Raw genomic sequence first — 26729 nt, 5'->3', positions numbered from 1 at the left:
AGATAGATCAACTCTGGTATCCGGCAAATTTCTTGATCATTGGTGTTTTCCAACTTTTGACTCAAAAACCTGGAGAATATTACAACCTCATCACAAGTCTCTCCATTGTGGAGTAACACAAATATATTAGATTTATGTTGTTAATATGAATTAATCTTCCTGTAGTGACTTAAGGCAGATAATTCATGTCATAAGGATCTTGTAGTTGATATAATTTATAAGTCTGACAAACATGAATGTCCAGATATGGAAAAATGAAAATGCAGAGCCGCAGTCTCTGAGATAGCAAATTCTTTAACTCTTCTCATTTTTTTCAGGTCAATGGCGTGCCCATGGGTAGCCGTATGGGACCCAGTCATGCCTAGTCCTACTCAGGTCCCTCTCACAATACTTTCTGTAGTACATTGATGTCGTCAGTGGTTTTGCTTCCCTCTCTTGTTCTGACTTTGAAAAATTTGTCAATTTCATTTCCAATTTTCACACTGCCCTCACCTTCACCTGGTCCATCTTTGACCCCCTCCCTTCCTTTCCTCAAAATCTATTTCTATTTCTGGGAATAGGGTGGCCACCAATAACCATGGCAGAATAACTTTCTCCCACAGTTACCCTGACCATACTTATCACACCCCGCTTCCTTCTAATTCTCCAAATTTCTCTCTCTCCATTGTACCTGTTCTCATGAAACCACCTTCCACAGGGGGCCTCTGAAATGTCCACCTTTTTCTTTAACTGAGGATACCCCACTATTATGATTGACAGGCCCTTAGTCATGTTCGACCCATCTCCTGCACTTTAGCGCTCATTCTTTCCCTTCAGCCCACAGCAGCGACAGTGTCACCCAGTCCTCACTTACCACTCACCAGTCTCTGCACCCAAAGGATTGTAAGGCGCCATTTCCGTCACCTCCAAAGGGATGTCACAACTGGACAAATATTTCCCTCCTCTCTCTTGTTAGCATTCCACAGGAACTGTTCCCTGTAGGACACTCTAGTCCACTCCTCCTCCATTCCGAACACTTCCCCACATTCCCATGGTACATTCTCATGCAATCACAGAAGGCTAATGCTTGGTTATCTGCTCCCTCCTCACCATCCAAGGCTCCAGGTATAACTTCCTGGTGAAGCAGTGATTTGCTCCTACTTCATTCAATCTAGTCTGCTGCATTCACTGTTCACATTGCTGTCTCCTCTACATTGGGAAGACAAAACACAGACTGGTTGACTGTTTCGCAGAACCTACGTCCTGGCTGCAAAACTGATCCAACCTTTCAGGTGCTTGTCACTGCAATACACCAGTGTTCCCATGCCAATATTTCCGTTGCAGGCCTGCTGCAGGGCTCCAGCGAGTCTCCGCATGAGGTCGAAGAACAACATCTCATTTTCTGCTTGGGCACCCTTGCAACCTTGAGGACTCCACGTCGAGTTCAATAACTTTAGAACTCAGCCCCACACATAGCCATGTTATGATACTGTGCTTAGCACAGTTACTCATTCTCACCCACCTCTAGGCCCATTTTTGAATTATATGGATTACTTTCAGTGCAACTCATCCTTTGTCTCCTACTTATTCAGTTACTTATTCAGTTTTTCTTATCTCCTGGTCTGCTATCCATGGTCTCCTTTTTAACACGCCCCTTTCATTTCTGTGTTCTGAGGAATGGTCACCGGACCTGAAATGTTAACTCTGTTTTTTGCTTAACAGATGCAGCCAGACCTGCTGAGTTTTTCCAGAAACTTTGCTTTTGTTCCTTTCATCTCTCTCTGTCTCTTCTTCTCTCTTTTTTCTCTTTCTCTCTATTCTGGTCTTCACTAATCTGCTCACTTCTCCCCTTCCCACCTTACCACCTCAATCTCGTTTTCAGCACAAACAATATATTTTCCAAGCTGCTAACAGTTCTGATGAAGTGTCACTGGAATTGAAATGTTAATTCTGAACTTCCTTTCCCTCTTCTCCCCTCTCCTCCCCTCCTTACTCCTTTCTCTCCCCCACCCCACCACCACTGCTGTTCTTGCCCCCTCTCCTCCACCTCCCTCTTTCTTTCCATAGATACTGCTAGACCTACTGTGTTTTCCCACAATTTCTATTCTTGCGGATAAAGGTTTATTTGGAAAATGTCTTATGCATCTTGGCTACATCTTTGTGCCAATCTTGGCATTCACACTTCTGTTGGCTTTGGAAGGCCATCAAGATACAAAGCTGTTTCAACACTCAGTCTGAATGGGAAAACTGAAAAGTCCAATTCTTATTGCTCACCGCAAGGTATCCCATTGTAGCAATTTCTGAACCAACATATATTATTTTCTACCCAGGCTGACTGACTGTTTTAGCATGAAAAAGGAAAAATGAAATCACAGGTAGGAAAATGTAAGGCAGTGAAGAATCAAACTAAGAATTAATAAAACCTATCAGTTTATTCAAACATTTTCCCTGAAGGAATTATGCAGCAAATAAAAATTCCCAAACATTTTGGACTTTCTGACAAATATCCATTTGAATTGTGGTATTTGGAGTGTTTTACTACAGTTCAGTGTAATTAACTAAGGGATATCGATGAGGTGAATGGCAGGTTCTTTTTCCCAGGGTGGGATTTTAAGATTATTTTTAAGGTGAGAGGAGAAAGATTTTAAGAAGACATAGGGGGCATTTTTATTTAAACACAGACTGTGGGTCATGTGTGGAATGAACTTCCAGAAGAAGTGGTGGATGTGGGTACAGTTATGACATGTAAAAGATATTTGGATTAAGTACATGAATAAGAAATGTTTTGAGAGATATGGGCCAAGTGCAGGCAAGTGGGGCTAGTTTAGTTTGGGGATTAAGCTTGGTGTGGATTGGTTGGACCAAAGGGTCTGTTTCCATGGTATATGACTCATGACTCCTTATTAAATAGTTGTCCCAAAAATTTAGACTATCAAGTCCCTTCCTTCACCCAACGCTGAACATGATACCTTCCACAGCTCCTGATGCTGATCCCCCTTTCTCTGTGACAGGATCTGACCTTGCCATCAGAGCTAAAAACCCTTTTCTCATGTTCTTGTTACTCCTCATGCTTTCACATACCCTCTCTGGAAGCTAACACCCTTCCTGTCCCAGGATGCAAAACCTCCTTCCCAGCTGCTGGACTTGACCCACATTGCCCCACTCTGGATCTGATTCCCATCCCCACAACTGAAGCTGACCTCCCCATCTTGCTACTAGACCAAGCCCCTTCATTCATCACTTCCGATGGCCCTCGCCTCCGCTGCAGAAAATCCAAGCCCCACATCTCCAACTCTGAAGCCAACACCTTTCCCTGTGGCTGACCGACTGCCAAATCTGAACCCTCTCCCATTTTCCATGGGACCTGACATCACCCACCATCGGCAGACCGTGTATCTCTCATCCAGTCTAATATATCATAAACATCACCTTGTATGTGACACCCTACCTACCTGGAATTCTACCCACCTTTCCTTCCCCCTTCTTGAGATCCTATTGTTTTTGTCACTATCTCTTGTCACCTTACCAACCCAGCACCCTGATCTCTGACCTACTTGATTACAGGTAGTTGTCTCTAACACTAGACCTTTAAACTATAGAAGATTACAACTGACTGCTGTGAAAAAGATGGCATGGACTCCTTTTCCCAACTGTCCTACTGTGTAGGATCTGTCAGATTTAAAGCATGAGTTCCCATTGCTGAAGGAGCCCCTATCAAATTTCCTGCCAAAATGAAGGGCTTTCACTTTTCACAAAAAAATTGGAATGTCAAGTAGCATAAGATTCCACTCCTCTGAAAATTCAATCAATTATACTAGATTCATATCAATATGTTCCAATCACCATTCAAAAAAATGACTGTAATTCATTAAAACCCAAATGATCTTTCAGCGCAATGCACTGAGACATTTACTATTTATGTATAGTAAGCCCTTATCAACTATAATAACAGACGTTCCTCGGGATAAAGTGAACATCCTTATGGCTTTCTTATAAATCTGGTTAATTTCCTTAGCAGGCAACTCCAGAGGTTGCATCCTCTGGACTGTGAAAGGATAATACCAAGATTCCCTTGATACTTGTTCTCCAGGTCCAAGTTGTTGGCTATAACCTTCCCACAAGCCCTTCTGCACAGAGGAATGCACTTTTTCCTCACAAATTTCAGTGTTTTAATTTTGGAAGTATCACTTAAATTGTATCATTATACCATGCTCTGTAAACTTTAAAGACTGGAATACGTCTAAGGTTAGTTTTGGACAATGTTGTGCAGGTTTAAATTCTGGATTGAGTCCAACACTTAATGTCAACAGACATGTTGCACTCTCTTTAGCCAAGCATTTCTCTTCTTACCCTGAGAGAGAGAGAGAGAGAGAGAGAGAGAGAGAGAGAGAGAGAGAGATACTGGGCTATTTAAGTATTCTCTTATCACTGACCAAATTTTTAGCAAAGACCCTGTGGTACTTGGAGTGCTGCCAAATGGTCTCTGCTGTCTCCTCAAGGATCTGAATTATCTCATTGAGAATGTTAGTTCAGACATCTGGGCATTGTATCATTAGGTTAACATTTCCAAAGAATGTTTCCTCATCACCTGGGGCCTAAGTTACAATTTATTTTTTTTAATGAAAATGTCTTGCTTTTTGAAGTGCAAAAATATTATAAGAATGTCGGTTCTTCGCATTGGCTGGTTTTTATGGAACACATCACGAACGCATGCAGCTAAGATCAAACACCTCTTAACACACCAACAGCCTGCTCACTAAAAGTCAGTTTGGATACTTCCAGGGTCACTTGGTCACAGCCTTCATTAGTACTTTGTTCCAAATGGGGACTGAAGAGCTGAATTCCAGTGATGATAATGAAATGTGAGGCTGGGTGAACACAGCAGGCCCAGCAGCATCTCAGGAGCACAAAAGCTGACGTTTCGGGCCTAGACCCTTCAGAGAGCCCAGTGATGAGTTGGGATTGAGTGCACTCAACATTGATGCAAATTTTGATGGACTGTAGCGTTAAGATGAAATTGAAGTCAATGTGAACAAAGGGGAAGCTGGTTAGTTTAATACTAAATATAACAGAAGATGGCTCTGGTTGTTGGAAATAATTATCTAATCCTGAGGACAATGTTGGAGAAGTTTCCTCAGGAGAACTATTTTAAATCAATCATTTTAGCCATGTTAGGGCATATGTCTGGACAAGGTGGGACTTGAACCCAGGTCTTCTAGCCCAGAGGTAGGAACATTACCACTTTGCCAGAAAGGCACTTCTTCAGGGCATTATACATATCGGTATTCAACCTGCTCTAAAGTTGTAATGGCATCTTAGGGTAGACATTTTCTGATAAACCTGTTCAGAAAAGCTATTATACACTTCTGAAGTGCTGGAACTTGAACCTGGGCTTCCTGTCTCAGAGGCAGGGACATTGCTAATATGCCAAGAACCCTTATTTCTCAGGGCAGATATTTTCTAACCAACCTGTTCAGAGATGTTGTGATATACCTCTGGAGCAGGTGGCCTTGAAACTGGGCCTCTGGCCCTGAAGTAGGAACATTGCCACTTGGCCACAAAACCCTACTTTTCTCAATGCACGATCTGAGGACAACTTACCTACAGGTGTTCCAGCAAAGGCTTTTCTTCCAATTTAAGATCAGAAGTGAGGATATCCACTGAGGATTTCACAGCATTCAATACCATTTGCAAAATCTCAGAGAACAAAGCAGTCTCTGCCTGGAAGCAACAGGGTCTGCACAAAATTGAAGTTTCGGCTAGTCAGAGGCAATTAATATGCACACAAGGCAGTGTCTACCTCTAACAAGAGTGAACCTAACCATCTGTCCTTGGCATTCAATGATATTAATATGGATTAAATCTCTCTTCATCAGCATCGTATGGCTCACCATTGACCATAAATTGACTACACAGGCTAAATAAATGACTGTTGAGCAGATTAGAATTTAGGAATTCTATGGCCAGTATCTCACCTCCAGAATTCTCAAACAGTGTATTCTCTACCTGTCTCATATTAGCTTTCTAAATTTTACATATGCTTCTTTTTTTCCCTTTCAACTAAATTCATAGCTTCCCTCATTATCCAAAGGTCCTTCACCTTGCCATCCTGTCCTTACTCCTTACTGGAACATGCTGGTCCTGAACTCTAACCAGCAGGTCTTAAACAATTCTCACACGTCAAATGTGCACTTGCCCAATAACAGCTCCTCCCAATTAACACTCCCGAGTTTCTGCCTTATATTGATGTCAGTTGCCTTCCTCCAATTTAGTGCCCTTATTATCCATTGCGAGTTGACTAGTTGTTTTCTTTTGAGATTCTTGATTTTGTCATTGATTAACATTCCTTCATGCTGATTTTTTAACTGGCTTGCAGCATTCAGGGTAGGATAAGGTCTTTATTTGTGATACATGGATAACTAGGGGATTGTTCATAAGTCTATAAGACATAAGAGTGGAAGTAAGGCCATTCGGCCCATCAAGTCCACTCCACCATTTAATCATGGCTGATGGGCATTTCAACTCCACTTCCCTGCACTCTCCCTGTAGCCCTTAATTCCTTGTGAGATCAAGAAATTATCAATCTCTGCCTTGAAGACATTTAACGTTCCGGCCTCCACTGAGCTCCGTGGCAATGAATTCCATAGGCCCACCACTCTCTGGCTGAAGAAATGTCTCCGCATTTCCATTTTAAATTTACCCCCTCTAATTCTAAGGCTGTGCCCACAGACCCTGGTCTCCCTGCCTAACGGAAACAACTTCCCAGCGTCCACCCTTTCTAAGCCATGAATTATCTTGTAAGTTTCTATTAGATCTCCCCTCAACCTTCTAAACACTAATGACAACAATCCCAAGATCCTCAGCCGTTCATCATACGTTAGGCCTACCATTCCAAGGATCATCTGTGTGAATCTCCACTGGACATGCTCCAGTGCTAGTATGTCCTTCCTGACGTGTGGGGGAGTGTTCTTCAACTGTGATCTTCGCAGCTCTCTAATATTTGAACCCAGACAGGTGCACACAAGGGCATTCAAGTGCCATTAGTCCAACCCCAGTAGAGTTGAAACTGCCTTTTTAACCCTTGTTCTTGTGTATTCTTCAAAGGGAAAACATAAAATATGCTCACAGTTTTGGATATTATCTACAAAAGTGGCTTGTTGTTGGACAGGGGATTATCAGCCCCTCATTACTTTTCAAGTCACTAGAGCTCCGTCCAGTCTATTCAAAGTTTCTTCAGGTATTACATCCCATTAGTCCCATACAGAATTATTGACTGTCATTGAACTTACACCTATAGTTATTTAGTGTCTGCAACATTCATCTTTCAAAAACACACTTTGGGTAAAAATGTCCACAATACTTTAAGGTTTTGGCTCATTGTTGTAACACCCATCAGTCATGCATTGGAATAGCCGGGTCTAGAGATAACAAATGAATTAATGTTGGTTTCAGTGGTAGATGAGCTGAGGCAGGGGTGAACTCATACAGGCAAATGGGACCACCACAATCTTCAAGCTCCTGTCCAAATTACACACCATTCTGACTTGGAAATGATCATGGTTTCTTAACTGCTGCTGGGTTAAAATCTTGGAACTTATTCTCTAACAGCACTGTGAGTGTAACCCAGCCACATGGACTCAAAGCACTTCAAAAAGTTGGCTCACAAACATCTTCTCAAGGGTAATTATGGATGGCCAGCACTTGCTGACCTTGCTAGCAACTGTCACATCACATGAATAAATAAAACAAAATCAATTTGATGCACAAGTATCAGTGAAGTGGTTGGAAAAGACAGCAATGTGAGATAAACATGAAAGAGTCAAGGCTATTGCTGTGTTTAAAAGTTTCAGTGAATGCAAGCTTAATCATAAAAACAACTGGGATAAAATAGAAACAAAATATATCATTTAACATACAATTTTTGATTTATTCAAGGGCATGTGGGTGTTGCTGGTCAGCCCATGTCTAATTACCCTGAGGAATTGGTGATGAACTGCCTTTTGAAATGCTGCAGTCCTTGGGGTGTAGGAATACCCTCGGTGCTGTTAGAAAGGGAATTCCGGGATTTTGACCTAGCAACAATGAAGGAATAGCGATATAGTTCCAAGTCAAGATGGTGTGTGATTTGGAGGGGAATTAAAGAATCTCATCTCTGCATGAAACACAGTAAACATTAATGGGCATGTAATGAAACAGCCAAAATAGTGATTGAAAAGAAACTCTGATAGGAACAAGGTGTTCCGGTAAGCATCATTTTACATGATCATTTTATACATGCAAACACATGCACTGCTATTCATGTGCACCCAACTGAGGTAGTCATTTCTTCCTTTTTTTATAATGCATTTTTGTGATTTCTAATCTTAGAGTAAGATCACTGAAGACCACTTCAAAAGACACCAAGCTATTAACAATCCTTCTGATCTGAACATCAGCTGGAACAGGAATTCTAACACTGAATAATGCTATCCTCGCTGCCATCACATAACAGATGCCAGTCCTAGGAAGCAGCGGGAGAAATTGCCATCTTCCCTTCTAATGACAGGAACAATATCAATTATTTATTCTGCAATAACATTGAGACACAGAATTTCATCAGGAGCTGGAAATATCTTAAATCTGTTAGACTAAATTCTTCCCTTGCATTTCTTACAACTTTAAGAAATAAGGAGAGTAATGAAAAGCACATTTCCTTGTCTTTCATTTTCCAGAGAAATCTTGACTTGAAATGGTGGGCAAGGGCAGTCAAAATTAGAAAATGCAGTTGGAACCATGATAATCTAATTTGGTAAACACCTTAAAAAAAAGAGAATGCATGAAATATATTCAAACTGTTTTTTTTCTTACGAATGTGAGAATAATAAGTGCAGTGAGCAAAAATGTTATTAAAATTAACCTCTGAAACTGGAAAATTGTTGACTTCAAAGTCTCCTGTCAGCTAAAATGAGTTGAGAACAGTATCATCGACTGTCAAAATGTGGAAGATTCATTAGTAGTGCAGAAGCATTGCCACAGGCTCTCCTGACTACCTATTTCAACATTTCTTGTTCATGAGCGAGCCTAAAAGAATAAAATACCATACTACATTACATTCTGGAAAAGAAAAGGAATTTGAGTGTTAACCCTGGCTCAGTTCTTGCCTCCGACTCTCAAGGCTCAAGTGCCTAAGAATCAAAGCTAACACTCCGATACAACACTGAGTGAAGCACCTTCAGGAGTGCCAGTTTTGAATGTGTCATTAATGTGTGTGTTCTTGAGTGGACATAAAAGATTCCATAGCATTATTTCAAAAAAAGTGCAAGACAGGTTTCCTCAGTGTCATAGCCAATGTTTATTTTTCAAACGACAAGATTAAGTAGGAAAAGTAGAACAAATTATCTTGTCATTATCAGTTTACTGTCTGTGCAAGCTTGATGTGTGCAAATTTACTGTCATGTTTCCTATATTACAACAGTGGCTACAATTCAAAAACATTTTTAATTGGCTCCATAGTACTCTGGGATGGCCTGAAATCACGAGAGATACTATTTAAATGGAAGGCTATTTTTGAGCTACAACAATTTATTTTGGATATATGGATTTTACTTTTGAAAAGTTCTATGCAAAGAATGTACACCTTCAGTAATACTCATCTGTACTCTTCACTGATGCTCACAGTTTCTATAATCTCTTATTCCTGGAACCTTTCTTCACTAATACTCCTGAGTACTGTTTCCATATGGCTGTAATATCTTTCCTCCAACAGGGTGCCGAGAATCGAAAATAGTGCTTCAACTATGATCTAACCAATTCTCTGTTGAAATTCAACATGACTTCCTTGCTTTTGTATCTAATGGCAAATAAAAACCTATTTATTCATTATAACTATTCTCAACTATCCTCTGCCTTTTAAAATCCATTAATTCTTAAGTTAACACTTCTGCAATTAGATTAAGAAATGTCACATGATTCTATCACTCATATAATGAGCTGCATTGGTGGAATAGTAGTCCAGTATGTCAGATTTCACACGATCAGTTAGTTAAATCTGATGATTTCCCCATGTATAGTGCTGTATGAATTTGGAATTTAGAATGCACTTACACCTCTGCCTCTGCATGCCTGGGCATAAACCCATTCTACAGCCATTTTTTAAGTGCATCCACTTCCTGCTCTGAGTGCAAGGCAGCACAACATACACTGAACACAAAATCTTTAATATTTTCTTGTAAAGTTTAGATGGCAGATGGATTGCAGCAAAATACTAGCTATACACTCTACAGGAGCTTGGGTGAAGACATGAGGTCTCTCTGTATATTTGTTTGGTTCCAGTTCAGGGTATCAAAAGCCAGGACAGGAAGACTCTTCGGCATCCAAACTTCCAGTTCCCTCCAATCATTGGGCCTTTACTGATGAAGACATTACTGTGGTTGGTGCTGGGGCTTCCTACAACTTTAAGATGTTAGAAAATCGGTGCAGTTTCTATCAGACACCATGAATCAAGCTGAATACTTTTAAATTCATATGGGACTGTTATTTTCTGATTTGATAATTGCCATCACTACAGCTCCGCACATTTAGGAACTTAGTTACTTGGCAGAAATCCAGGTTCTCTCCACTAGCTCCTTCCTTTCCATTGGGAAAATAACAAATGTGTTGCTCCTGGAACAGGAAAGTTGTTGATGCAGGCAGCTGACTAGTCTGGTATGCAGTAGCTTAAAACGAGCTGAGAGCATAAAAGTATGAAGTGGTGCTGGATTTTAACCACAACACAAAGGACTACACTTTGTGCTGGATATTGTGAGAGTATTAGGCCCCATTGAGCCATATGACTTGCCAACTGCCTCTCTGAATTTTCTTAGACAGTAAAGGACAAAGTATATGGGCTTCACGCTTATGGCTTAAACCCTGGGTCACCCACAGATGGATATTGGATGTCTGCCATGCCAACAGACCTGCTTGGAATTTCTTTTCCTTTTTCAAATCCAATACTGCCATCAACTGGCCAGATGGAATGCCTATGGTCAGCACCGCTTGCAGCTACAGGAGCCAGCTATTCGAAAAGGAATGTTGCTGTGGAAAGTGGGTTCAAATGGAGAAGACCAGCAGTAAGCGAGCTAAGTCAGAAAGATAGCATCACAAATATGACAAGTCGCTTTAAAGTATGACCTTATTCAGCAAACAGTTTATAAGCAACAAAAATCAATAAACCAAGAAAATGCAAGCGACGCTTTTGAAAATTTTCAGACTTTTCTGTAGTTGCAACGGATGCAATAATTGCCAGAGAAAGACCCTCAGAAATGCTGAGGATGTGTAACAGATATCCTATGTCACAAGTATTTGCTCTTTATTCCTCTCTTCTGTGCTGAAATTAGATTATTTGTTTGGTGCAAAAGGAATGGAATATGACCGGCTTGGTGCTTAGGTACACTCCCTATCACTGCCCTTATCCTCAGACTAAATATGCATATCCGTTTGGTTGAATCACCACCTACAATTTAGGGCAAGTATCTATCCCCATGTACGTTAATTTGTGCAACAAATATTTTATACACGGCGTTAAATATATTTCAAATCAGTCTTGCAACTTTCAAAGCATTTCCATTGCCCATGCACTTTACAGATCCTTAGTTTCCTTGCAACTATAAGTGGGCAACTTTCACTTTCAGAGGTGACAGAATCTTGCTGTGATGGACTGGCTGCTTTTTAGTAAAGTCACCAAGTTTCCTATGCATTGAATTCAATAGAAAGATTAATTTTCAGGGTGTAAAAAGGATAGCTGAACCAGTCTGGCTCAAAATGAACATTGCTCCCTGGAGTTTTACACAATTCTGAGGATGGATCACTGGACCTGATTTTCTGATTTGTCTCCACAGATTCTGCCAGACCTGCTGATCTTTTCCAGCAATTTCTGCTTTTGTTTTGAATTTCCAGCACAGCATTTGTTGCGGTTTTTAGACTTAGATAGGATGATTTATAGTTTATTGATTATGTGAGTTACAACTTCCTGCCTCTGGGCATTTGGGATAATACCCATTTCCAAAGAATATTGGCTCATGACAATGGCTAAGCTTGGAAGTAGTTTGTGTTAAGACTATTCTGCTCAAGAAACTCGGAACAAATTTCTACATTTAGAAGTACAAAGTATTGCAGTTAAATTCTTCAAAAACTTTGCAACAAATGCATCCACCTCATCCCAAGCAAGACCAGAAATGAAGTAGAAATAATGAGAGAAATGTGTCAGCATTAATTAATAGGATTCAGTTAATCAGTATATTTATTTTAGGAAGGGATCCCATGTATTGTAAAACTAAATTGTACAGCAATTCTTTCACTGAAGTGGGAAAGGGAGAAGACAGCTGTCATCTTTCCAGTATTCATAGAAATCTTGATCTTGGCTGCCTTATTTTTGACCTGAACCTTCCAATCATACCACTTGTTGTGCACTTCAAACCACTCTCAACCTGCTTGAGATAGCCATGTTCAATTTCTGAGTGATGCTTTGCCAAGTTACTTTTGGCAACATTAATGAATCTCCTGCTGCATGAAGTCTGAATCTTTAAAGACAAGAAAGAGGGACAAAGCATCATTCAGAACTAAATGATTCAGATGTGTATTTCCACTTCCCCTAAAGTGGCCTGTGTTTCCCAATCTGAATTTCTTCTCCGTATCTTTGAGGAGGAAAGAAAAGTAGATATGATTGCAACATCTTTGAACATTTTCCTCAATGTAAGTCCATCCTCTAAATTAGAAATTACACTGATTTTACTGTCATTCTTATTCACATCAACACCCTGTCTAAAATTCTAAAAGGCAGAAAGTTGCTGATTAATGAACATTGCTTATATGAACAGAAGAAAATTAATTGTACTTGTCAGCTCAGACATCCCATTTAAAAAATTTTATTATGTGTGTGTAAGGACAGAGATGATTGAATGATAGAATTTTAAATATTACATTTTCAGCTCTCAGACATAATAGAGCAGGCACTTGAGTGATTGACTACAATTTTTTAATTGGCATCAGTGCTCTTGGACAGGGTAGGTTATCTGGAAAGAAACAACAATTTAATTGGCAACATTGAATATGACTTGTGACTAAAATTCAGTGGTAACAATAGTACTGATAAGCCTATTGTCATCGTTCACCAATACTTTTTGGACTTGAGTTAAAGAATAATGGATTAATTTAAGGGGAAATTTTGTAAATAGCAGAATGAGGAGATTAATGTTACCCTAATGTAAGTAAAGCTCAGTTGAGAGCAAACACATCATTGTGGAAAAACCTGGAGGTTTCACTCAAAAATTGACCCCAATTACAAAAACTTGTTTTGAACATGCTGTAAAGACGAGCGGTGGATGTTATGGTGTTCATGAATAAAGTTCTAATAACAGTTCAATTTAAATAGGATGCCTGGAAGTTTGTACAATGCATCTGTTTCAAATTATTGTAAATTCCAAATTATTTTAATTCTACATACATCAAACAGCTCAATAGTGAATTTGACCAAGAATATATCCAGGCTTTAAAAAATACTTATCTTGAAAAGCAATAGAAAGAGCGGCTTTCAAATGAGATAACTGCTTTCAATCTATAAACATAACTGTTGCTTTGTGTTCATATTTTGCACAATATTACTGTTGTAAGATCAGAATTTGGAAGCGTAGTAAAAAAAATGGCATTTCTAGATTGCATTCTTTTCACTTGTTGAGCTACAATATATGAAGATCTCGATAACAATCTCTAGGAAATCATAAAATATATTAGCTATTTATCTTTTTGAATTTAAACTCACAGAATCTCCATGTGTTGACTTTAAAATGTAAATTTATGTAAGTCTATTAGGGCAGTTATATATTCATGAACATAACCCAAACTTACAAAAGCCTGAAGATAGCTTCACATCACTTAGGTGCACATTGGTTGCAACACACCATTGATATTTCACTACTTTTGAATTTAAAATGTAGTATAATATGCAGTAGATGTATTAGCAATGGGAAACATTTAACAACGAGATAATACAAATGAACAAATGTTAATTGATCTAAAGTGCTGGGGCCTCTCTAAGATTTGCTTTCAGGATTGAAATCAAAGTTGCTGGAAAAGCTCAGCAGGTCTGACAGCATTTGTGAAGAAAAAGCAGAGTTGAAGCTTTGGGTCTGAGGAAGGGTCACCGGACCCGAAACGTTAACTCTGTTTTTTCTTCACAGATTCTGCCAGACCCGCTGAGCTTTTCCAGCAACTTTGTTTTCATTTCCGATTCACAGCAGCCTCAGTTCTTTCAGTTTTTATTTTGTTTTCAGGATTGTTGAAGTACTTTCGTATCTGGGGCTGCTCAAAAATTGGGCATCGGAACTCAATAAATCGCATGGGCAGGTGATGAAGTGTTGATGCCACAGAAAACTCTGAATGAAAATCGATTGAAAAGCAATGTTGGTACACTTTGTTTGTTAGCAAGGTCCCTATTGGTGAGAAATGCAATTTCAGGAAACTGCAATCCTCAGAAATGACATTTTTTTCCTGGCCTAATATAAGACCACCTCTCTGAAGTCACTTCCTGAACCACATCCACCTGGAAACCGGGGAACAGATGCACGCCTATTTTGTTCATGGGAGACAAATCACTCTAGTCAAAGTGTTTGATGTTTGTTTTAGGACCAAACTAATAATGGAATGAACATCTTCTGTTATAGTTGGGTTGAATGACAAGTTCATAAAAAATGTGCAAAAATGTCCAATTTTTAGACTAAAGCTGTTTTATGATAAAATATCCACCTGTGTATCCATCAAAGGCATAATTATTCCCCTGAAATATTGCCACTACATGTATCAGAAAGTTATAAAACATGTACTGGATTACACCAGAGAACTTAACAAACAGAATAGTACAATTCATCAGAGGTCTCTTTGGATTGAAATTCATACTTCTAATTACATTTGTGATATCCTCAATGGATATTGATACAAAACAGAACAAGTCATTCGACATAAAAATAGGCAATGCCTATTGATGCATCCAGTTTTAGATTCCAGCTATAGCAGAACAGAAACACTGAAGCATTTCAAACATACCTCAGCTTTTTGCCTCCCTCTGTAATCTTTGCCTTATTGAGGAATCCATTTTTCTCCATTGGTTGTAAACACTGAAATCGACACGATAGAATACAAATGAAAATAAATCAAATAAGCAGTGTACACGATTGAACAGAATAAAAGCTCCGAGTGATCATCTGAAAAGCAATTAATTTGTTATGGGGTATCAAATCATGACAATTCTTTTGCATTTGCAAATTTTATGTGGGCAATACAATTTATGATGCTAGTGAAAATGTTTGTTTCTCAGTACATCTGAATAACAATTTTAAAATATCACTCGTTCTGGTAATTTGCTGAAGAAGTGCTGTTGACAGTGTTGGAGTCATTGCCTTTCAGATGAGACATTAAGCCAAGGATCTGTTACCCACTTGGTTAGACATAAGCTGTAGAAAACTGTCCCCTAATGAAAATAGAAAGTGCTGGAAAAACCCAGCACATTTAGGAACACCTCTAGAAAGAGAAACAGAGTTAACACTTTGAGTCCAAAATGACTCATTTTCTGGACAAAGAACAAAGAAAATTACAGCATAGGAACAGACCCTTTGGCCCTAAAAACCTGCGCCGACATGCTGCCTGTCACTTTTAAAACCCCCTACCCTTTTGGGGACCATTCTGAAGTCATTCTGAATGTTTCTCTTTCCACAGATATGACAAGACCATTTGAGTTTCTTCAGCACTATTTAGTTTTATTTTAGATTTCCAACATCCACAACATTTTACTTTCATCACAACGTTCTCCCCGCATCCTGGTTAATATTTATCCCTCAACCAACAACATTAAAATAGATTATAAAGTTTATTGTGATATTGTTGTCTACATGAACTTGGTTGCCACATTTAAAACATTATAATTGCGACTGAACTCCAATTCTGATTTGTTGCATATGAAGTAATTTGACACAGCCTAAGATTTTGAAAGGCACAAAGTGATTGAATGTTCTTTCTCTTACGATGTTAAACTCTATAATTAGAAAGTAAACTTGCAAATGAAACTGTTTTTACTCAGCACAGCCAAATAATGTTTTCACATAGGATTTTACTCTCAAGCAGCATACACTTTAGAAATTGGTTTAAGGAATGCTCTATTGTAAGGCAATAGAGCTACATTGAATTATGTGAATCATATCAGGCAGAACTAAGATGGAATCAGAAGTATCCTGCAAATGTCTGTAACCACAGGAAACATAAACGTAATATTGGCAATCCAAAGCTTGTTTGGCATTTTGACGTTGATCGCTGCTTTTAGGTAGAATAATACAGTTTAACAAATGGAAACAATGAGATAGCTGCAGCAAGACAGGATGAGAGATATCAGTTAGAGGGAGGAAGATCCATTAACTGGGGACATGAAAGGACAAAGCCCAGTCTAGTCATCTCGGATGAACTCCTGTTTTTAGGTCGCCATGTCCACGTATCAATGTTTTATGCTACAGCATGTATCCTTTATGGAATCTACGTGTCATAACAAAAACCTCCAAGAACACAAATAAGCTTATCGTTGAGAAAACATTTCCTATTGTATTCAAAGTACGTGGGATCTTGTCACTCGCAATGTGCTGGTGGTGTATTGAGGTCAACGGTTTCCTACAACTCAGTTCCAGGTAGAAAAAATTGATGTTGGAACAATCTCGAGAACATGATTAGTGTTTGTGTACTTTCCTTTGTACAGACATGAACAGTAACCTGGAAATATATCTTTATCAAGCAGACCAGACGTCAGCACAAATTATACTCTTTCAATCTTATTCTTTAAAAATATAAGCCGTGACGTACGATAGGAAAGACACACAACTAGAATGCACGTCAGCTAGATATTCCATGACAGAAAACTTACAGACTGATCCACCATTCCAGTAATTTCAGTAAGATTGTGCTGAGAGTGGTTTCGTCTATGACGAGACACCTGGAAGATAAAACCATAACAGCATTTTAAAACTTAAATACTTGTTCTCGGCATATATTTTAAAGTTAGTGGGTAAAATATTTGACAAAATCTGCTTCTTGGTACAGAACTACCTTGTACCAGTTTCTTGTGGGCAGAGTGCACCCAAGCTCTGCTGTCCAATCAGCAACATGACTAGTGTGCTGCCCAATGCTGACTGGCTTCTCAAGAAATTCAAAGAGACTCAGGTGCTTGCCTGACTAGCCCAACATTCCCTGCCCTGCTAACAGATACCTTGTCCCTATTAAAGACGGGATGCACTCTGTTTCCACAGAAATGGTCTCAGGAATTCTTTGGAAGAGTCCTGATGAAGGTTCTCAACCCAAAACATCAACTTTCCTGCTCCTCTGATGCTGCCTGACCTGTTGTCTTCCTCCAGTACCACAATACATTGATCCAGAAAGTCTTTGATCGGAGATAGAATACTGATAATGCGACATCAAACTAGACAAAAGGACTCCCACCAGCAGCAATAAAACCCTGGACGCATTAATGATGTAGGTGGATGGGGAGAGAGATGTTAAATTTCCACAGGGCTTTGGTGGATCTCAGAACATGCTGTATTCAAGGAAAACAAGGAATTTTGACTAGAAGTCAATTCCTGGAGTTTGACCTTGAGGATCTGGCTGGTATGCCAAGTAAAAGTTCAAAGATCAGATGTGTAAAGTTAAGGCCAGTGAATGGAGCTTCACATGCTATCTATTCTTCATCTACCACAGTCTCATCCTGTTGAATGTACTATGTTCCATCATTCACCTGTCAATAATCATGCTCAATATCACCTCCCCCCACATTTACCAGTGCTGTCAGCATCTCATGAACCTCTCATAGATTCCACTCAAGCTATTTAACTATAGCAGTATTTACCCAAATATGTTATAGCGCACTAATATTCTACTCTGTCTGTCACAAGAGAAGATAATGCAGTCTGCAACACAGAACCAGGAGAGAACAGGCACATCCACATTTCTGACAGAGTAGCTGGTGCTTCACATAATAAGGCCAGCACACACTGAGCCCCGTGCATCCACCACCATTGGGAACATTTAGAATGATGGCATGTTCCTGTGTTATTCTCCTTCTCTAATCCCACTTCACCTTCTTCCTACTAACTGACATAGAGTAAAACTGCAGATGCTGTGATCATGTGCCATTTTGTCCACCCTCCTACCTCGAACCCTCTCTTCCGCACCAGTACTCACTTCTGCATTTTTCTTTTCCAGATTTGCCTACTGGCCACATAGTGCAACCACATCCTGAAGGGCCTAAACAATTGCATACCTGTGATGAAGATGTACCTGTTTCTGATTTAGACCTAATGATATTGAGTATGACAGGCTGGCTCAGGTATATGTGTCATAGCTGCTGCCAGGATAGCACTCATTTTCTAACCTGATGTTCTGTGCATGCACCTGCACGTTGACTGAGTGATTGCCCTTACTTCCCAATTAATATGTGAAACCTACAGTGCTTTTCTTCCCCTTGTGCTTATTTAGTAGTTAATATCAGGCATGAGTCAGGCACAAGGGACTTCTTAAACAAAGGTAATGAAGAGGTTAATAACGGTACTACACAGTTAGAGAACTTAAACACATATCTGAATTAGTAGCTTCCTTAGAACAAGCTGTGAGAAGGTCTGAATCATATCATATATTACATCATTTCCTCCTTGTGGCACAGGGTTTACCACAACAGCCACAGGGCAAGATGTAAGAATGAATAGGACTAAATCATTATTAAACCTACTTTTTTTTTCTTTATTCATTCACAGGATAAGGGTATTGCTGGCTGGACTAGCATTTATTGCCCATCCCTAAATGCCCAGAGGACCGTTAAAAGTCAGCCACATTGCTGTGGGTCTGGAGTCACATGTAAGCCAGTCTAGGTAAGGATAGCAGTTTCCTTCCCTAAAGGGCATTAGTAAACCAGATGGGTTTTTCCAGACAATTGATTCACTGTCATCATTAATTGCAGATGTATATCGAATTCAAATTTCATCATCTGTTGTGGCAGGATTCAAACTTGAGTCCCCAGAACATTATCTGGATTTCTGGATTAACAGTCCAACGATAATAACACTAGGCCATTGCCTCCCCGGCAAAGCTATGTATTTATCCTTCCTGATTTTCTCCAGTGATGGGACTATGAGTTACTGTTTCCGAGCACACTGCCACTTCCCTGATGTAATGTACACTGTAACATTGGAAATGTGATCTGCTCCCATCTGGAAGGGATCTGTAATTGTAAAAACTGGCACCCACAGAATTCTTCATGATTTCTCCTTGTACAGTCCATGGCCTACTATGTGGTTAGGTCTGGTTATAGGAGATGGCACAGTTCTGTCACCTCCTTGGAAAAACACAGACACCTCAGGCACCGCTCCTGGCAGAAGTGGACGTTGTGTGAAGCTGTTGTCTGAAAACTCTCAGTAGCAATGACTTTGTAATGAGAGTTCTCCTTTACATTTACATGTAAAGCCACAATCCAGGAGCACTGCAATCTAAACTCCCATTAGTGAGAACACGATTTCTCCTGACAAAACCTCAAGCTCTTCAGACCTCCATGTCAAAAATAAAACTTTCCATACTCCTCCAAAATCCAGAGTGGAATACCTCCACTTACTTCACATTTACAGCTGGAATTTCATAAGAGTCACAGTCATAAGGATGCAGCTGGAATGATCTGTACACTTAAGTTTTTTCGAAATGAAGTTGCACTTACATTTTCCGGTAACCTTACTAGCAGAAATCTAAATATCACATTGCCCTTGAATCCACACAATTAATAGTGCAATCAGACTTAATCAATTACTGATTGGAAATATGGCCAACAGGGCCTTGAACTTGCTGAATTATACCAATTTAAAAGTATTGTGTGTTCAGGTAATTGCAGCAGTGCAGGAAGGATATTATTAAAACAGAGACAATTCAGAAACGGTTTATCAGGATATTGCCAGTTTGGAGGGTTTGAAATATAAAAATAGACTGGAAAGTCTGGGACTTTTTTCCAATGGAGTGTGGGAAGTTGAAGAATCATTTGGCGAGATATGGGCCAAGGGTAATTATAATTTAAAATAATTTTACCATCAGAATGGGAAACAAACAAGAGTAAAATTTCAAGTGATTGCTGGTCACTAAGGTTGCTGGTCATTAACAAAGGATGAATATGAGCATGTTTGCAAGGGTTCATGTCTTGCTGTAGCAGTGTCCCTACCTCTGAGACAAGAGGCTAAGGGTCATGTCCCACCAGAGGTGTCTAACACTATCTCTGATCAGGTTGAAAGCACGTACAATCATGTTTGCTTCTACACCTGAAACTTAGAGTGTAATGAAATATACACTCACAAATGGAAGCAATCATTGGAAATTTGCCATTCTAACCTGTGGGCAGGGATTGCAACCACATTGCATTAGTATCTGGACAAAAAGTATGTGATAATCTCAGGGTGTAATTATATTTAATCAATTTCCACACAACATCACTTGATTTTGCATGTTTGATTGTGATAAGTAAATTATTATTTCACAGATCGTAGTTCATGCATTATGTTTAATGAGGTAAAATCAATAGGCTCTGGGACACCAGTTGTGTAATGTGTTCTAATAATGTCCTATGGTACAATAGATCTAATGTGAGGCAACAATTGGTCCACCCCACTACTAAATTCATTATAGTGAGTTCTTAATCCTAGATATGTTATATCACTAGCAGACTTCTAAAACTGGATTTTTTCTTCTCCTAAGATATCTTATTTTCATTCATACAACTACATCTATACAAATGTTCACTTGTGATATTGATCATTGATTTTAGATATAATTTCACATCCTTCGGATATTTCGTTGGAAATTTAATGTTTTTTGTACATAGTAATTTAACAATACCCAGGGTTATATTTCTTGAGATTTTACAAAATGCACCCAACATCCTCAGTTACATGGTCAATTGCCATGGTGAAAGTAAAGCATTTACATTTTTATGTTAGTTAAGTTATACTGTTATTCTATTGAGTGTATTACACTTCTAATGATTAAACCAATGAATGCAATGACACTATAAGAGAGCATAATCATTTAGATTTTATATAGACTATTTCTTCTTACATACTTAAAGTGAAAAAACCTTTCCCTAATATCCTATTTTGCCGAATATTGTTCATGCATAATATCTCAGTTATAGTTTGTTATGTGACATAGCTTTGTCCCCCAAGTGTTTTCTTACTCCTATTATTGTACTGTATCTTCAGCAAGACAGCTTCCAAAAGAAATAGTGTAGTTTCTGGCAGCTGCTCCTTCAGGGAATTGCAAAAGTGTCAGTTTAAATTTTATACATACTAAACCTTTTTACTGAAGTGTCACTTCACTGTCTTAATACCATATTCACTACATAATTTGCACAAATAAATATGAAATTTGTTATCTACTGTGCTTTGATGCATGTTACTCTGTATTACATATTTGTTCTTCCATTAACTCCTACAGTGTACATCTTGTACTGGGTCCTTACTTTTCGCAAAGTATTTTTAGAAAATTATTTGTCCAGTTTTAAAGTTGTCACTGCTTATCATCTTGCGCTTTCTCCTTCCTTTGATCAAAAAATTAAATACATTTTGGATTGCAAGTTCTCTGCTTGCTTCTTTGCTCCCCTGATCTAATACAACATGGTCACGCAAACCCTATTAACAAGCCCGGTACAGTGGTGGTCATATTATTCCATTTATAGTAAATATCTTTGGGCGTTTATTTACATCTGGTTCTGCAGTTTCGTAAACAGAGATTTAATGCTCTATTGTAAAGTTTTCAAATACATAGGTCTGCTGATGATTTTACTAGCTTTACGTCTTCCCTATGTATCAGATCACATGTAAAATGCCAGAAATGAGAGCAGACCTTTGATCCATACCCTTTGCAGACACAGCCAGTGTCAAGGAATCAGAGCTCATTTATAATGGAAGTTCTTGATATAGATATAGATACCATTGAGTTTTGAGAAGATTTGTAGCTCAGGTTGAGGTTCTGGATGTGAGTGTGATCGCTGAGCTGGAAGGTTAGTTTTCAGACATTTCGTCGCCATTCTAGGTAACATCATCAGTGAGCCTCCGACAAAGCGGTGGTGTTATGTCCCACTTTCTATTTATCCATTTAGGTTTCCTTGGGTTGATGATGCCATTTCCTGCATTGGTAATGTCATTTCCTGTTCTTCTTCTCAGAGGATGGTAGATTGGCTCCAAATCAACGTGTTTGTTGATGGAGGTCCGGTTGGAATGCCATGCTTCTAGGAATTCTCGTGTGTGTCTCTGTTTGGCTTGTCCTAGGAGGGATGTGTTGTCCCAATCAAAGTGGTGTCCTTCCTCATCTGTATGTAAGGATACGAGTGATAGTGGGTCATGTCGTTTTGTGGCCAGTTGATGTTCATGTATCCTGGTGGTGAGCTTTCTGCCTGTTTGTCCAATGTAGTGTTTGTCACAGCTTTTGCAAGGTATTTTGTAGATGACGTTCGTTTTGCTTCAAACTTTTACTTCAAACCAGCGTCTACAGGAAAACAACACATACGGACCAAATACTGAACTACAGAAGCAACCACCCTAACACCCACAAATGAAGCTGCATTAGAACATTATTCCAACGAGCCACCACACACCGCAGCACAGAGGTACTACAAAGAGCAGAAGAAAATCACCTATACAGCGTATTCAAAAAGAATGGGTACCCTATGAACACAGTCCGCCGATTTCTCAGCAATAAACCCAAACAAACAGACAAAACGGGCCCAGAAACCATAACCACTCTCCCCTACATCAAAGACATTTCCAAAATGACTGCCAGACTACTCGGACCTCTTGGCATCAGGGTAGCCCACAAACCCACCAACTCAGTAAAACAGCAGCTAATGAACTTAAAAGACCCTGTATAGACAACCAGAAAAACGAACGCCATCTACAAAATACCTTGCAAAAACTGTGACAAACACTACATTGGACAAACAGGCAGAAAGCTAGCCACTAGGATACATGAACATCAACTGGCCACAAAACAACATGACCCACTATCACTCGTATCCTGACATACAGATGAGGTAGGATACCAATTTGATTGGGACAACACATCCATCCTAGGACAAGCCAAACAGAGACACGCACGAGAATTCCTAGAAGCTTGGCATTCCAACCAGAACTCCATCAACAAACACGTTGATTTGGAGCCAATCTACCATCCACTGAGAAAAAGAACAGGAAATGACATCACTAACACAGGAAATGACATCACCAACCCAAGAAAACCTAAACAAATAAATAGAAAGTGGGACATAACACCTGCGCTTCGTTGGAGGCTCACTGATGATGTTACCTAGAATGGTGACGAAACGTCTGAAAACTAACCTTCCAGCTCAGCGAGCAAACTCACATCCATATAGATACCATAGAAACATAGCAGTCTATCTATATGACCCGCCATATACATGTTCACTCTTCAAAATCATGATTATTCATAGTCTCACATTTCCCACGCATTTGATCACGCTCGTAAAATTCTTTATACTCAAGTTGCTCTCTATTAAAATTATATATGGAATCAGCCTAAACCACCTTCGCAGGTGAGATAAAAATAGAATTCACCAGATCGTTCCTTCTGGATCATCTGATATGATTAATCCATGACCCATGGTTATTGATACACTCAGCAGGGGAATTATTTATTCCCGTTATTTTATCAAAGCTTCTCATTGGCTGGAAAATCTCAATTAGGTCACCTCCTCACATTTTTTTGTTCCAAGGAACAGCTCTAACTTTTCCAAACTCGTTTCATAAATGAAGTGCCAATCCCTGATGGTATCTTGGTAAACCACATTTGTGCCTTATATCTTTTCCAAAGCATGTATCTTGCACAGAATTGTCCTCAGTGTCATACCTAGGGCCAACTCTTTTTGAAGTTCTACAATAATCCTGATTTGCTTTTATGCATCATATCAATGTTATTAACCCAAATAACCTAAGATGCTGCTTGGCCTGCTGTGTTTATCCAGCTCCACATTTTGTTAACCCATGTACTATTGGCCATATACACAGTGTTGTGCCTGTTGAACTTATTTTTATTTACAATTTTTCTCAGTCATCTTCTCTGATTTCTTTTCATCCTTGTCTTCGATTTACAGTGCTTGAAATATGTAAAAGTTTTTCTGCCCAGAACTATCATTTTTGAGTGCAATCAAAGAGGAGATAGCGCCAACAGGGCTCCAACCTAATTTTGTTGAGGAGACGTTCAACCCTTAATTCCTCTATTACTTACAAGGAATCTGAGTCTATACTTTTATGACTAGAACATGTGTAATGCTCAGTATCTGGTGGGCCTGTGATGCTTCACCATCTTATTGGAAGTATTCTGCAAATTAATTTAAAATAAGTCACAAAGACTTGACTTTTTGGCCCCTGTTCAAAGGGATCATGGCTCATCTATGAACTACCTCATTCAGAAGAAAAGCACAATGGACGCTGAAGGTCTGAAATTAAAACAGAATATGCTGCAGAAAGTCAATAAAATCAGGCAGCATCCATGGAGAGTCATATTGGACTTGAAATGTTAGCTCTGTTTCTCACTTCCCAGATGATGCTAAATCTGCTGAGTTTCTTCAGCACATCTTGTTTTTTATTTCTGTGACTTCTTTAATGAAAATGCTTAATGAAACTAGCAATCCCAGATTTAAAAGTAGTAATGAGAGCATTCAGTGGAGTGCAAAGTTCTACCCTGCTGTGTTAATTCAACACTATTACAAGTACATTGCTCTTTCTTGAAGCTTTTTCCTGCCTAGTTGATGTTCTGTCATGACAAAGTTCAAAAAACAAATTTTGTTTCTAATAAGAACTTCATCTCACTGAGAAAGTTTCAGTTGAGTCTACATCCACCAATCTGCTCTGTTAAGTCTGCCCACATTTTGACAGCAATGGCAGATTGTAACACAGTATCTGAGACAATGCGCAAAATTTTAAAACAATAAACAATATTTTAAATCAAATAAAGCATTGCATTTCAAAAGGAATAGTCAGCTTTCTCCGTCTCCAAATGCTAATGGATCCTTTAAAAACATCCAGAGTCCAGATTTGTACCTTCACTAAAATCTCTTCAGTTCTTTCTCAGGTCATCACCTTTCTGGGTACCAAGTTTTGTTGAAAACTGTCATTTGTCCATTATATTTTTACATATGTTTATAGGTAGATAAATGGAGTGAAAAATACTTCCCCACAGCTGCAGTGAAGGTAATTAACAATGAATTAATGACCATTCCAGTTATGAAAAGAGTTCCAAGCATCTATCTCATCTGGATTGCTCTTTGCTGGAAAATCTGATTCCGAAATAGTATGATTTTCTGTGTACTTTTCTCATGTAATGTACTTTAATATATATAGACCTTGCTATGTACGAAACAATGACAACACTTCAAGCATAATTTGTTGCTATTTTAAAGAGTTGTTGTAGTCACTAAGCCATTTTGGTTAAATTTACCATTGAGTGGTTCCCAAAAGAAATTCAAAGCAGTATGAAGAATTCCAATATTGTACACATTTTTATTGCATTATATACAAATAAGAATAAAATGAATGAAATATGATCATAGGCAGACACAATTAAAAAAAAACTGGAGATTGTACTGTTTAGCATCTCAGGTTGACTGAGCATTCCTGGGTCAGATGAATGCAAGCCTGCTCATTCGCTTGCACATTGTTTTAATTGCAAAGCTTTTATCCCTGTGACAAACCAAACAGTAATCCAATTTCTGTTGTCCTCGCTCTTAATCAGTTCCTCCAAAAAAACCCAGTATCTCAACATCTCTCATATTTTTCCAAATAACACCTCAGGACACAATACATGCACTTGCATTGTCATCATTATACTTTTATGTTAATGTATGCTGAATTCTAGCCTTTCAGTTCAATCTGATGTACAGTATAAAAGTCATCAATCAATTTTACAATAACGTCTTGAGTTCTGAAATTGTTGTGTGTTGCCGTTTTTCCACCAGGTAACATTTTAACTATGGTCGGAATGGCCAACATTTCCACAGATGTGCAAAAGGCTTAAATAAAAGTGAAGTGACAAGGGTTTATTACTGCAATGACAATTTATTTCTGTAATAGTGACATGGAGAGGCTTTAGTACATAAAACACAAATCACTGATGCTTCTTCACTGCCTTGGCAGGTTCAAGGTCAGAACCCAGCTATTCAGCTCATCTTCCCCAATCCATGAAATAAAATGACAAGGTAATGCTAGCTGGGGTCAGCTATGTTACAGGAACTGTTACATAAAGCAAGAAAGTGGAAATCAATCCCAGCTGACAGGTTCTTCAGGATAATCAGAACTCGCTCCATGCCACTGTCAAGTCCCCAATATCAAACACCAGATCAGCGATGTCATCTCTATTTATTAACAAACAACTCTTGAGTGTAACAGAATGATTCAGGATTTAATTACTCCTCTGCTTCTGTGGCAAAACAATGCATGAATTGGCAGACATTCTAAACTCTCACAGGTCATTGAGCATTCTAGTTAATTACTCCACGAATAACCTACTTTTCCACCCTCTGGAAACAGTTTTATAATGGCAGTCGAGGTCTGACAAATGTGTCATCTACATAATTAGCTAGGAAGCAACACATAAAACATTAAGCACGCTTTGTGTCGTTAACTATCAAAACATTTCATTTGTTGTCAATAATTCATCACTTGTAGGCTCTG

At 39.0% G+C, this 26729-nt stretch overlaps 1 protein-coding gene across 2 annotated transcripts in view; it reads right to left on the bottom strand.

The window, feature by feature from the left end:
• LOC125453778 (rho GTPase-activating protein 15-like) overlaps positions 1-26729 on the bottom strand; it is a 729405-nt gene that overhangs the window by 583457 nt on the left and 119219 nt on the right. For both annotated transcript variants that reach the window (XM_048533693.2, XM_059647442.1), the window contains exons 4-5: positions 16892-16960; positions 15034-15104 (exon numbers count right to left, since the gene is read on the bottom strand). In XM_048533693.2, the coding sequence (XP_048389650.1) occupies positions 15034-15104; positions 16892-16960 (140 nt within the window). The remainder of the gene's footprint in view (positions 1-15033; positions 15105-16891; positions 16961-26729) is intronic.

This window comes from Stegostoma tigrinum, chromosome 7 (assembly GCF_030684315.1).
Source record: "Stegostoma tigrinum isolate sSteTig4 chromosome 7, sSteTig4.hap1, whole genome shotgun sequence".
In the NCBI taxonomy this organism is placed as follows: domain Eukaryota; kingdom Metazoa; phylum Chordata; class Chondrichthyes; order Orectolobiformes; family Stegostomatidae; genus Stegostoma; species Stegostoma tigrinum.
The sequence above is the reverse complement of the archived record's forward strand: the minus strand, read 5'-3'. Positions and strand labels throughout refer to the sequence as shown.